Source organism: Galleria mellonella, unplaced genomic scaffold (assembly GCF_026898425.1).
Source record: "Galleria mellonella isolate WM207_F2 unplaced genomic scaffold, CSIRO_AGI_GalMel_v1 utg38, whole genome shotgun sequence".
In the NCBI taxonomy this organism is placed as follows: Eukaryota; Metazoa; Arthropoda; class Insecta; order Lepidoptera; family Pyralidae; genus Galleria; species Galleria mellonella.
Genome location: NW_026442090.1, coordinates 4647523 through 4660445, shown reverse-complemented (window position 1 = coordinate 4660445; position 12923 = coordinate 4647523). Strand labels below are relative to the sequence as shown.

Below are 12923 nucleotides of genomic sequence, written 5' to 3'. Positions count from 1 at the left end.
GTGAAAAATTATCTTCGATCGAGCATGACAGATAAGAGATTAAATTCTCTAGCAATACTTACATTGAATCAAACTTATTGCTATCTTTAAACTATAATGATGATATTGACAATTTCGCAGGACAACAATGTAGATGCAGAATCTTCCAATTTTATTTATTTAACAATAGTCATTGAATGGAATTGGTATCAATTTTTAAATAAATAATTCATAACTTTATTTATCAATGTTCACTACTACTAGTACTAATAAAAAATTATATATGCCCTGTTAGAGGGACGCTGATGAGGTGCTTGCCTAGGGCGCTCTCGAAATTGAATCCGCCTCTGGCATGGCATACAGTAGGTATATTATACAATTACATTTATTTAATATGTATATATTGTTCTGTAGTTTCTCTTTGTCTGAACATAACATTGAATAAAATTAATAATTTACTTATTTTTCATTTAAGAAATTAAGAGATTAAACAGAGATTGTGAAAGTGAAATCATGTGAAGAGATTTAAATTATAATCATACACTTTGAAAAATATTGTATATCTCACGCTCTGTGGATTATCTCTTTATAAGTAAATTCATAGATGTAAGATGTAAGTAAATTCTCTCGGTCAGTATTCAATCGTACACTCTTTACAGAATGGTCATTATTTTCATGCTTATCGTGGATTGTTGATAAGGCTCTTCTTCACGCTTGAGGTCCTCGCAATGCCGTCTATTTCTGCTCACGGCCGGGCAAGAGCATTCCATAATGAATTGCTGTGTGGCCGTTTTAATGCCGTCTGCCCATCACATTGGTGATCTATCTCGAGAATGTTTACCTTGTTTTGAATCTTTGACGATTAGACGTTACAACAGTTTCCATTTCAAATGATACGACTGAAGTACTTGAGATTTCTCTGAACATTTGACGATAATCTCTCTCTGATTTTCAGTACGATCTAAATGCAACTGTTAGCTCGATAGACACTCCAAGGTATTTGCAGCATTCGCCTCCACCACTACATCTCTAGAGCATCAATGTTTCTGCGTTCTAGTTGCCTGATCATTCAAATCTCTGCACCATACAGTAAAATTAGAAAACCGAACTCCTCATTATATAAGTGTTGGTGTTCTTAGAGATGTTAGGGGTTTTTCCATATTTTACGCAGTTTACTTACAATTATTTTTGTGATAGAATCCTTAATAAAATAATTAATTACGAAATGTAGTGTGCGGTGTGGACTGCCGTTCGGTGAGCGTGGACTGTAGGGGCGTTGGTTCAGGCTGGAGTGAAACACAGGGATTACTATTCTGAAGCCTCCGGTACCGTCTGAAGAGAGTATTTTTCTTCTTGTCCTATTTCTTCTCGAGAGTGTAGTGCGTCGCTGCCCGGAAGCGAATGCCGCTCGACGAGAGGCGGCCTATCTTTATACCCGCCCGCTCGCACGATAACATTTCCAACTCGCGTTAGCGATCTGTGCGAGCGGGACGGGGCGAGAATGAACGAGACGCGTGTCTCTTCAGATCGGTACTCTATAGCGTCTATTTATTGCAATTTACAATTTCTTAATTCTATTTATTGTTACAATTTTTATTTCTATTCGTAGGTAATAATGACAACACACAAAGGAATACTTTATTTAACTTACACTATCTTAAATCTATGCAAATCTATATAAAATAACAGAATACAAAACGATTAACTAGGACTTAACAACTATAAATTACGATATATACAAATAATGTCGCGAACATAATCTCCCGCCGCAGCTCTCGTAGCTGGAGTTAACTCGTGTTCGCGTCGCTCGATGTCGATGTGGGCAGTATGATCAGCTTCTTAGTGGGTCGCCGTAGGATGCCCTTGTTCGTCCGCACGTCGACTGCTCGAACCTCGCCGTCTGGTCCAGGGTAGGTCGCCACCACCACGCCTCGCGGCCACGTGTTGCGAGGCAAGGTCCCATCAGCTATCAGGACCAGGTCGTCCATTTTGATGGCTCCGTGTGTAGCTCGGGGCTCCCGCCGGTGTTGCAACTCGGGTAGGTACTCCTTCACCCACCGGTTCCAGAAGCAATCAGCTAGCCTCTGGCTGGCACGCCACTCCTTGTGTCCCGCCGCGTCGCTCTCGGTGAAGCTGCCTGGCAGTGGGACGCGCGATGGACCGCCCAATATGAAGTGATTGGGGGTTAGGGCGCTGTCGTCGTCTGCCGATGTTGACACGTGGGTTAGCGGTCGACTATTGAGGGTGTGCTCGACCTCGACCAGCAGAGTGTGGAGGACCTCTTCCTTGGGCGCCCGTTCGTTCAACGTAGCGGCTAGTGCGGTCTTCACGCTACGCACCAACCGTTCCCACGCACCTCCCATGAAGGGTGCGCTCGGGGAATGTAGCGCCACCGGATGAAATGGACTGATGACTCTTCTTGGATGGCTTCCTCGGCTGCTTTCTTCAGTTCGACGTCAGCACCTTTGAGGTTGGTGCCTTGGTCGGACCATAGCTCAGTGGGACACCCTCTGCGGCTTATGAAGCGCCGCAGGGCCATTATGGCGGAGTCCGTGCTGAGGCTGCCGGCGATTTCTAGGTGGACTGCGCGCGTCGTTAGGCAGGTGAAGAGCACTCCGTACCGCTTCTGGTGAGTGCGGCCCACTGTCACGGTCATAGGCCCGAAGTAGTCTAGGCCGGTGAACGTGAACGGTCGCTGATGATGCGCCAGCCTGCTCTGTGGATGGTTGCCCGTTGATGGCTGCGCCGGTCTTGCTCTTCGTAGGCGGCACAGCTGACACCTCTTCAGTTCACTGCGGACGGCGTGTCGTAGGCGCAACACCCACAAGTGTTGTCGCACCTCGTTCGTGGTGATCTCGAAGCCGCCGTGGTGAAGTTTCCGATGCACCCATGCGATGTATAGGCGCACCCAGGCGTGGTTTCCGTCGACGATGGGGGCTCTCGTTGCTCGGCTGACAGATCGGCGGCGGCTGCTATTCTCGATCGAAGTCGCAGAATGTCGTCGTTGTCTATGACGACTGACAGCTGTATGAGTCGACTGGATGACGGCAGCTGTTTCCCTCGTTTTAATGCTGCGATTTCGTCGCCGAACGCCTCTTGTTGCATCGCGCGAATCCATAGCCGTCGCGCGCGATCTAGGTAGTGTGTGTCTATGGGGATGAAACACACAGATGGACTATTGCTGTTCTTGATTTTCATCTTCGTCTTCTCTCTATCGACTTTCTTCGTGCGGGTCCAAGTGGGGTCGGTGCTCTCTTTCTTCTTGTTTCTCTTTCGGATGGCGGTACAGCGTTGACTGGTCGATCGCAGGAGGTCGATGAACTGCAACACTCGTGCTGAACTGCGAACAAGTTTCAACCAATTAGAAAAACGTGACGGATCGGGTAATGCTATAGACAACTGCGTCGCGTTCTGTAGCTTGTGTACGCGTTCTTCTCCCGTTTCCGCTTGACTATCGTCGCTCGTACTATCTTCACGCGGCCACTGCTCTTCGTTTTTGTCGAAATTCCTTTCGACCGGTTGGAGACGTCGCATTGCCGATTCGTAGTTGTCCGGCGGCACAGGGTCGTCCTTCTTCCATAGTAACCCCGTCTCGTATCCTCCCGCCGGTAACGGACGAGTTTTCTCCTCTAAAATGCGTAGGGCGCGACGTTCCTCTTCATTGTAAGACCTCTTCGGTGCGATTCGCAGCGATTCGAGCGCGAAATGTTGCTTCATCATTTCTTCCATCGATTGTTCCTCTTCATGTGTCGTCACTATGTGGCTGATTCTGTGCACCTGCTGTCTTGTCCTGCCGCGACTCGTACCGTTCAGTACCCATCCCAGATCGGTGAGTGATGCGACCGGCTGCGTGTCGGATCCTCTTCTAACTTCGTGGGCCAGCAGTAGGTGCCAGTTGTCTTGCCCCAACAGTACCGTCGGTTTGCCCTCTTCATAGACCAGTTCCCTCTCTATGTCTCGTAGATGTGGACAGCCCTTGATGACGCTGCGCGGTACCGACTGCGGTGATAACTGCAGTCTGTCCATCGTCCGTGCCCCCACTGTGTATTCTTGTGAATTCCGCCCGCGGATCTTGAAGTGAACACGCGTCGATTGAGCTGCGTTGATCCGTGCCCCGGCCACACCTTCCATGTAGAATGGTGCGGGGGGACCCGTAGCACCGATTCGCTCCGCCACCGTCGTCTCGATGATGGTGCAAGTCGACCCGTCGTCCAGTAGCGCGTAGGTGTCGCACGTTCCCGTGGGACCGGTGACTCGTATCGGCAGGATCTTCAGGAACGCGATCTTGTCGTTTTCCCTTGCCGATGCGGTGACTGCGGCGGACTTGTCCTCGACGACGTGTGTTGTTACTTCATTCTCCGGCTGTTGTCGCGTGGTGTGCAGCAGAGGGTGATGAGTCTGCGTGCACTCATCTACTCCACATCTCTTGCTCTTGCAGGCGTGGCGAAATCTTCTCACTTTGAGGCAACGGAAACACAGCCTATGAGTCTTCGCTAGCTCCCATCTCGCCGATGTGTCTGCTTCCTTCATCGTCTTGCAGTCCGATGGAGCGTGTCCCTCTCGTCGACACATCGGGCACGGTGGTGTAGCGGGTTTCTCCTGCGTCGTGTATGTCTTCGCCGTCTTCCTAGGAGCGGACTCCCGCCGGTCTTCGGACGGTATCTCCTCGGCGGGGGCGAAGTTTCCACATCGTGCGGCGGTCCTTTGCAGGAACTGAGAGAGTGTTATGAGGTCCGGTTGTCCCTCCGGTTGGTCGTTGGCGAAATCGTAGTACTTGAAGCGTAGTACCGACGGCATCTTCTCTGTGACGTTTCTCACTATTTCTTCGTTGTAGAGGTAGTGACTCTTGTTCAGCGCTCGTATCGTGGCGACGACGTTCTGCACCTTGCTTGCGAAGAGGCAGACGTCTCTTGCGTTGTCCGAGAGTCGTGGTAGCGCGCGGAGTTTGTTCAGTTCGGCTGTGACGAGTGCTCCAGGGCGGCCGAACCTCGCGGCTAACATCTTCATTACTTCTTCTGCGGTCGTAGACCCGACGAATAGGGAGCGTGCCGCGTCCTTTGCGGCCCCCTTCAAGCTTCTGCGCAGTCTTGCTAGGTTCTCTTGTTCTGTGAGTTGACTTGCGCTCTCTTCATAGGCCATCTTCCATGGTAACCACTCGCTCGACGATCCATTGAAGACTGGCAACTCGGTGACTCTTGACGCTGTGGAGGGCAGTATGTTGCGAGCGGCCATCTGCATGGCGATCGCAAACTCATTACAATCGATGCCCACCTTCAGCACCGGTTCTTCCTTCTTCATCGACTGCATCGCTGCTGCTATCGTAGGCATGGCGGCATGTGGGTCAACGTGGCGTGCGTGGTCCCGGTGAAGTGCGTCGCTGCTCGGCTGTGGCGGCGGCGCTCTCGAATCCTCTTCAACGGGTCTCGATGGGACGAACCCCTGACGCTTGCCGGTGACTTCTTCTATCTCTGGTACATGCGGCTCCATCGTGAGTGCTAGCGTGCTTCGATGAACCCAATCCGACGTTCGTTCTCTTCTGACGGTAGCGTCGTCGTCTTCTATTTCCTCGTCGTCCTCTGATTCGGCTTCCAGGGCGGCGACACGTGCAGCAGCCAATTCCACCTCCTTTCGAAGTAGCTCCTCCCGTGCCTTGGCCAGAGCCTTCTTCTTCTGCGAGGCCGTGGTGCGAACCGTGCGTGCCGTGCCGTGCTTCGGTTCCTTCTTCCTTGCTGTCTCCTCTGTCGTTCCTGTGGCTTCGGTAGTCTCCGTGGCTCCTGTGGTCGTCGTATCGCCGGACGTGTTCGCAGTCGATGTGGTGGCGGCGGTAGACGACGTGGCAGCGACAGAAGGCATTCTGACAGCCGCAGACGACGTGGTGGCAGCAACGGACGGCGTGGCAGCGACGGACAGCGTTCCGGCGGCCGTAGTCGACGTGGTGGCGGCGGACGTTGTGGCTTCGGTGACGGCGATTTTTTGTTGCGACGACTTCATGTTTCTCGTAGTCGGCATTTCAGCGATCCGGCTTCAGAATGGTCTTCCTCCAGCGATCCGGCTTCTCGATGTACCAACGGTGTTCCTCCAGCAATCCGGCTTCTCGAAGGACCACGATGTGCGGTGTGGACTGCCGTTCGGTGAGCGTGGACTGTAGGGGCGTTGGTTCAGGCTGGAGTGAAACACAGGGATTACTATTCTGAAGCCTCCGGTACCGTCTGAAGAGAGTATTTTTCTTCTTGTCCTATTTCTTCTCGAGAGTGTAGTGCGTCGCTGCCCGGAAGCGAATGCCGCTCGACGAGAGGCGGCCTATCTTTATACCCGCCCGCTCGCACGATAACATTTCCAACTCGCGTTAGCGATCTGTGCGAGCGGGACGGGGCGAGAATGAACGAGACGCGTGTCTCTTCAGATCGGTACTCTATAGCGTCTATTTATTGCAATTTACAATTTCTTAATTCTATTTATTGTTACAATTTTTATTTCTATTCGTAGGTAATAATGACAACACACAAAGGAATACTTTATTTAACTTACACTATCTTAAATCTATGCAAATCTATATAAAATAACAGAATACAAAACGATTAACTAGGACTTAACAACTATAAATTACGATATATACAAATAATGTCGCGAACATGTAGTATCAATAATAAAAGATTATAAAATCAAAAATAGCTAAACGCCATAAAATCGATTACATTTTCACTCTGTACTCAAATATTTTTCTTAATTAAAAGTTCTATTAATTAAAATTCAAATAATTACTAATATTCAAATTTTTTTAATCTGGTTTAAAATATAGAATATCGTTCCATATCCTTGACCAAAATATTAGTTTTTGTAGTTTCCTATACATTTAACAGATTTGGATTTAGCTGTCTTTGATTTTATAGGCCTCATTATAATAATACTCGTAATAAGTTTGATATTTTCGCAGTTTGGGTGCCAAACGATTAACATTAGGTTCTAAGCAGCGTTCTAATAATTTACCTAAAAATCCTTTATTTCGACGTGAAACGCGTGTCGGAATCAAAACGTGCGCGAATACCAATCAGAGTTTAATGACTAGTATGTAAGGTTGTAGAACTTTTGGCAGTAATAGGTAGTGAAAAAAGAATGAATATACATATATACTTTATTTGTATTATACAATATTGTAAATGTAACGATACACTTGTATAAATGGGTGCAGTAAGTCGGTCTTATTGCTAAGAGCAACCTTTTCAAGACAATCTTAGGGTAACGCACTAATTGTTGTACAAATATATATGATAATATTGTATAATTAATAAAATTTGGAATAACATAGTAAAACATTAAGGATAGTATTGGTGGTCAGTCTTCGAGTGTTGGCAGTCACACACATACTAACGATAGCGGAATTAAACCGAATAATTCTAATGGAATAACGAGTGATACGGACTTCGGCAAGATAACAGTTCAGTGAGGTATTCATATAAAGAAAGAAATAAAATAAATATTAAAGATTAAAGAACGACCTTTAGCAACTGCTAAAGATAGAATCATTTTTACATAACATGGAGAGTATCTAAACCTGAGATCTAAACGAACATTATGTTTAATTTGGTTGGTAATTCTAAAAATCTATTACCGTGAAATCGTTTAATAGGCATACTAAAGTTTAATAACTTCATATGTTGCAAGTACCTACATACAGACATTTTCACTTTACGATGCAAACGCACCACGGCTTTTCATTCTAGAGGACTGTGATGTTATGCTTTCACACGCTGCAATATACCATTACTTCCAAACCGAAACACAGCCGTGCAAGCATAGCAAGTTTGAAAGATACTGGTTTCAGTCCTGGTGTACCTGTTACGACTAACCAAATAATTTATCTAACTCACTCTATCACGATGCCTTAGATAATTGGTAATAAACAATATTATGGAAATTTTGTTGTATTATGTTGTTATCGACAATGCTGGCATTTTTTAGAAGTCTTGTCAAGATAGGACATAATCAGTTTAAAGTGGCCACTTATGGCTAGCATTGGAGTTACTAAGAACAGTGATAAGCCTATCCAAAAAAAGGGCATAATATAATATACATAAGTACTATATAAACAATTTATCCATTTCATACAAAGTGTTCAAGACAGAAAGACAATGAAGTTGGCGTTCATTTTTAGGTAAGTGTATATAGTTACTTGTATGCAAATCGCATTCTTTTTCATACCTTTTATAATGGAAATAAATAAATTAATAAGTGTACTTTATATGCATTACACAATATAGGGAAGATGCAATACAGTTGTATAAATACAGTAAAGTGGTCTTATTGCTGAAAGTAATATTTTCAAGATAATTGGTGTAACTGACTAATTATTGTACAAGTTAGCATGATAATATTGTATAATTAAGCAAGTTTGTAATAACACCGTAAAACATTTAGGAAAATAATTATAAGCAATTATTAACTTATTATTATATTTGAAAACAATATTATTAACTATATACATATATAAACGCGTACATATATATTAAATATATACCTAAAGTATTCGAGCAGGGGACTCTTTCCATAAGAGAAATAATATTATGTATTATCTTCAAAAGGGGGGTAAAGAGGTTTCTTTAGGGTCGGCAACGCACGCGTTATTGCACCTCTGGTATTGCAGGTGTTCATAGGCTAGGGTAACCACTTACCATCAGGTGGGCTGTATGCTGGTTTGCCACCTCAGTGGTATAAAAAAAAGCCTGCTATTATCACAGTGATAAATTGGCGTGGTATAAGTAAAGTTTTGTACCAATTCTTCTTGTCTCGCATAATATTGCATTCTTTTGTTTATTTATTAAATTAGAAGTACCTATAAGTGTACTAAAATACCTACTTAAAAAATTATTAATTCAATTATTGGAAAATTGTTATTGTTTTCTAATTGTGTAATTTAACCATCTTTAATATATGATACATTAAATTGTATTATTACTTTTAAAATTTAACTGATATCGCACGATCGTGTCTTTGATTTCGCGCGCTCAGTACCTAATTCATCATATTGGAATACATTATAAGCAAATCAATTCCAAATTGAATCTAGTGTGAATGAATAACAAATAAATAGGTATATTGCAAAATATTATTATAATGTGTTTAGGTTTCAAATAAATAAATAAGTCGAATAATATATGTGTACGTATATAAGACCACTGGAACAATTGAAAAATGGAAAAATCTTGACTAAAACTCCATAAATTTAAAATCACATAAAGTAATTAGTTATTAGTAATATGTTATACAAACTTTACAAACAATACATAAAAAATATAGTGTTCTTTTTCAGTTTAGCAGTGTTGGGCTGCTGCGCTCTACCTTCAAAACAACAGAGAAGGTTTCCAGATGACTTTCTTTTTGGAACCGCGACAGCTTCCTATCAAATTGAGGGCGCCTGGAATGTAGATGGTATTTTCTTTCATTCTATAATACCTACTTCATTTTATAATTTTGCCATTAATCTGGCAATAATATGCATTTTGCAAACAAACATTATTATAACACCTGATTTTTTAAAAATGATATATCATAATACTTGCTTAAAATACTGTTATTTCAGGTAAAGGTGAAAATATTTGGGATCATATGACCCATAATACTCCAGAAGTAATAAAAGACCAATCCAATGGAGATATTGCTGCAGACTCCTACACTAACTATAAGCGGGATGTGGAAATGATGAGAGAGTTGGGCTTGGATGCTTATCGTTTCTCGCTGTCTTGGTCCAGAATCTTACCAAATGGATTATCAAACAACATTAATGAAGCTGGTGTCGCCTTCTATAATAATTACATTAATGAAATGCTGAAATATAACATAACGCCCATAGTCACACTTTACCACTGGGATTTGCCGCAGAAGCTCGCTGACATGGGTGGATTCATGAATCCATTAATCACTGATTGGTTCGAAGAATATGCTCGTATAGCATATGATCTGTTCGGTGATAGAGTAAAACATTGGATTACATTTAATGAACCGAGAGAAATTTGTTTTGAGGGTTATGGTTCTACTACGAAAGCACCTCGAGCGAATCTTACTGACGTTGGTACTTATATTTGTGCGAAGAACCTCGTTATTGCTCATGCAAAAGCTTATTATGCATATAATAACTATTTCAAACAGCGTCAAGGTGGAGAATGTGGCATCACCATCAGCGTCAATTGGTTTGGACCACTTACTGAATCTAGCGAAGACGAAGCCGCTGCTGAAATAAAACGTCAATCCGAAGTGAGAAAACTATTTTTTATTATTTAACATGAGTTTCCAAAATTTGTTATAAATATAATAAATATTTACTTTAATGTAAATAAATGTGCTATGTTACTATTTATTTTCAGTGGGGTATATATGCAGAACCAATATTTTCACAACAAGGTGGTTTCCCTAGAGAATTTACTGAAAAAGTGGCTCAAAAAAGCGTCGAACAGGGATACTCATCATCCCGCTTGCCAGAATTTACCGAAGAAGAAAAGAACTATGTGAGGGGCGCATATGACTTTTTTGGTGTAAATCACTACACAGCTTACTTGATTTCAGCCTCCGAATATTTGTCAGATTTTGCGGTACCTTCTTTGAACGATGATGTTGGCGTGGGGACATATTCGCCACCAGAGTGGCCTCTATCTAATTCTACTTGGCTAAGGGTAAGTTAATAAGATTATTTTAATGCTAACTATCATTTTCTTCCTACCATTGTCCAAATTATCATGTGAGGACAGCGTAATATGTTTTTCTCTTACAACCTTGTCTATTCGCAATCATTTCCACATTCACTCTCATTCTGGCCATATCATCTATTACAGAGTCCGTCTACGCCTTTTTAGGTCCTCGACCGCACATTCATGATACCTGATATAAATAAATGTTTATATTTATTTCCATTTTCAATTATTTTACAGTATCTGCCTATTCCATAATGTACTCTGTTACTCAAAGGTTGTTTACGATACTAATTTTATTATTAACCTAAAATGCTATTACAATTGTTTATACATGTATGCGTAGTCGTATTTAAAAAAGGGGACGGGGGTTGAGCTATGCCCGTGCCAGAATAAGCAGCGGAGCTTTAAGATTTATATCTTAAAGCTCCGCTTTATGTCGTAAAGACAGGTCAGAAAGTGCATATGCGAATTGTTAAAGGGCCAAACTCCCCATGAAAAAAAATTAAATATATTAATACAATTGTCTGATATAAATAGATATTCTCTGTGTCTCTCTTTTTTATATACAGTGATCTTTTCTTTTCTTCTTATTGATTGAATTTTTGTTTTTCAGTTGGCGCCTAACAGTATTTATAATTCACTTACACATTTAAAAGCAAGATATGGTGACGTCAAATTTTATATTACTGAAAACGGATGGTCAGAATCAGTTACTGGAAACGATGAGGGTAGAATTAGATATTATAGAGCAGCCTTAGAAAGTGTCTTGGACAGTTTAGATGCTGGTGTTAATCTCAAGGGATATATGGCTTGGAGTTTGATGGATAATTTTGAATGGATGGAGGGTTATACGTAAGTAAAGTCTTAACATCATTAGTTTATAATACAGACCTTCCATAAAGAGTGCCAAAAGTTCTGAGCCACACTGAAGGCTGCTTAAAATTTTAAAATTAATAGGTGTGTATCTCGTCCATATTTTACGTGTAAAAATAAATGCGGCGAACTATCACGGTACTTCTTTAGGTAAACACTACGGTAAGGGTTTACCTACTGAGCAAGTAAACCACTACGTTTTACTTGGTTCCGTATTAATAATTTTATTTATTTATGCTTTTGTACAGCCACTTTTAATATAGATATATATGATTATAACAAAAATATATACTAAGGGACTTATCCCTTAAATGATTTTTTTTCAGTCGATCTTGAAAACCCAAAAGGAAAAGAAAGTATATATAGGTAGAAAGTATTGGTACAAACCCTATGCTATGTATATACATATATAGCATTTTATATTAAAATGTATAATATTTATTTCTTACAGGGAGCGATTTGGTCTTTATGCTGTTGATTTTGAAGATCCCGCCCGCACCCGGACACCAAATAAGTCTGCATTTGTTTACAAGCAGATAATAAAAACACGTGTCATTGATCATGACTATGAACCAGATTCAACAACAATGACAATTGACGAAGGACGGTAAAACGTGCTTAGGTTTCTACGTCACCTCATCTCCACTTTAATTAATTAGGTAATAATAATAAAAAATAGTAATTAACTACATCTGTTTTATTGATATCCCTAACATCAATACATACAATACATACATACAAACATACAGAAGATCACTTATATACGATAACATCATCTAGAGAGTTTTTCCTAAACATAGCATTTAATAGTCGCCTCTTATGACACCCACGGGAAAGGAACTATTGAGTACATATCTGCAAAATGTACACAGGTTTATATGTTAAATATTATTATGCTTATTAGCTTGCTTAACTTGTAAAAAATTCCTCGTCAAATACTTTTATTGAGAAAGATATTTCTATTCATTGTGAATTAGCAACTCCGTTGTTAACCTACAAAGCCACCATATCAAATTAAACTCCACAAGTCCCCCTTAAAACCATCATGGCTAATTCCTGCTAAATCTGTCACGATGGGCTTACTGATCAGAACTTCATCGTCATATATTACTTTTATATTTACTGCAAGATAGATATCTTGCAATCAATTTGAGATACTTACCCATAATTGTTCGATAATTGACATGTTTACCTAAAAAGTGATTGGTGTGTAAACAGCAATAAGAGATGGTACTGTTTCTACAGAGCGAGTTAGGAACTTGGGAAATTACTATTAATTATGTATTAATTAAAACATTTGAAGATGAAGATCTTTTAACCAATGCGTGTTGCTAGTGATGAATTTCGCAACTGAAACATGGTCCTAAACAGTTGCCCGTATGCAAGGAT

At 41.7% G+C, this 12923-nt stretch overlaps 1 protein-coding gene across 1 annotated transcript; it reads left to right on the top strand.

Annotated features, from left to right (window-relative positions):
• Positions 1–425: 425 nt before the first annotated feature.
• LOC113522621 (myrosinase 1-like) lies at positions 426–12221 on the top strand. Its single transcript, XM_026908368.3, has 7 exons — positions 426–592; positions 7939–8131; positions 9287–9405; positions 9557–10227; positions 10338–10643; positions 11275–11513; positions 11986–12221. Exons 2-7 carry the CDS (start codon positions 8109–8111, stop codon positions 12143–12145), a joined length of 1518 nt encoding a protein of 505 aa, XP_026764169.2. The 5' UTR covers positions 426–592; positions 7939–8108; the 3' UTR covers positions 12146–12221.
• Positions 12222–12923: the final 702 nt, after the last annotated feature.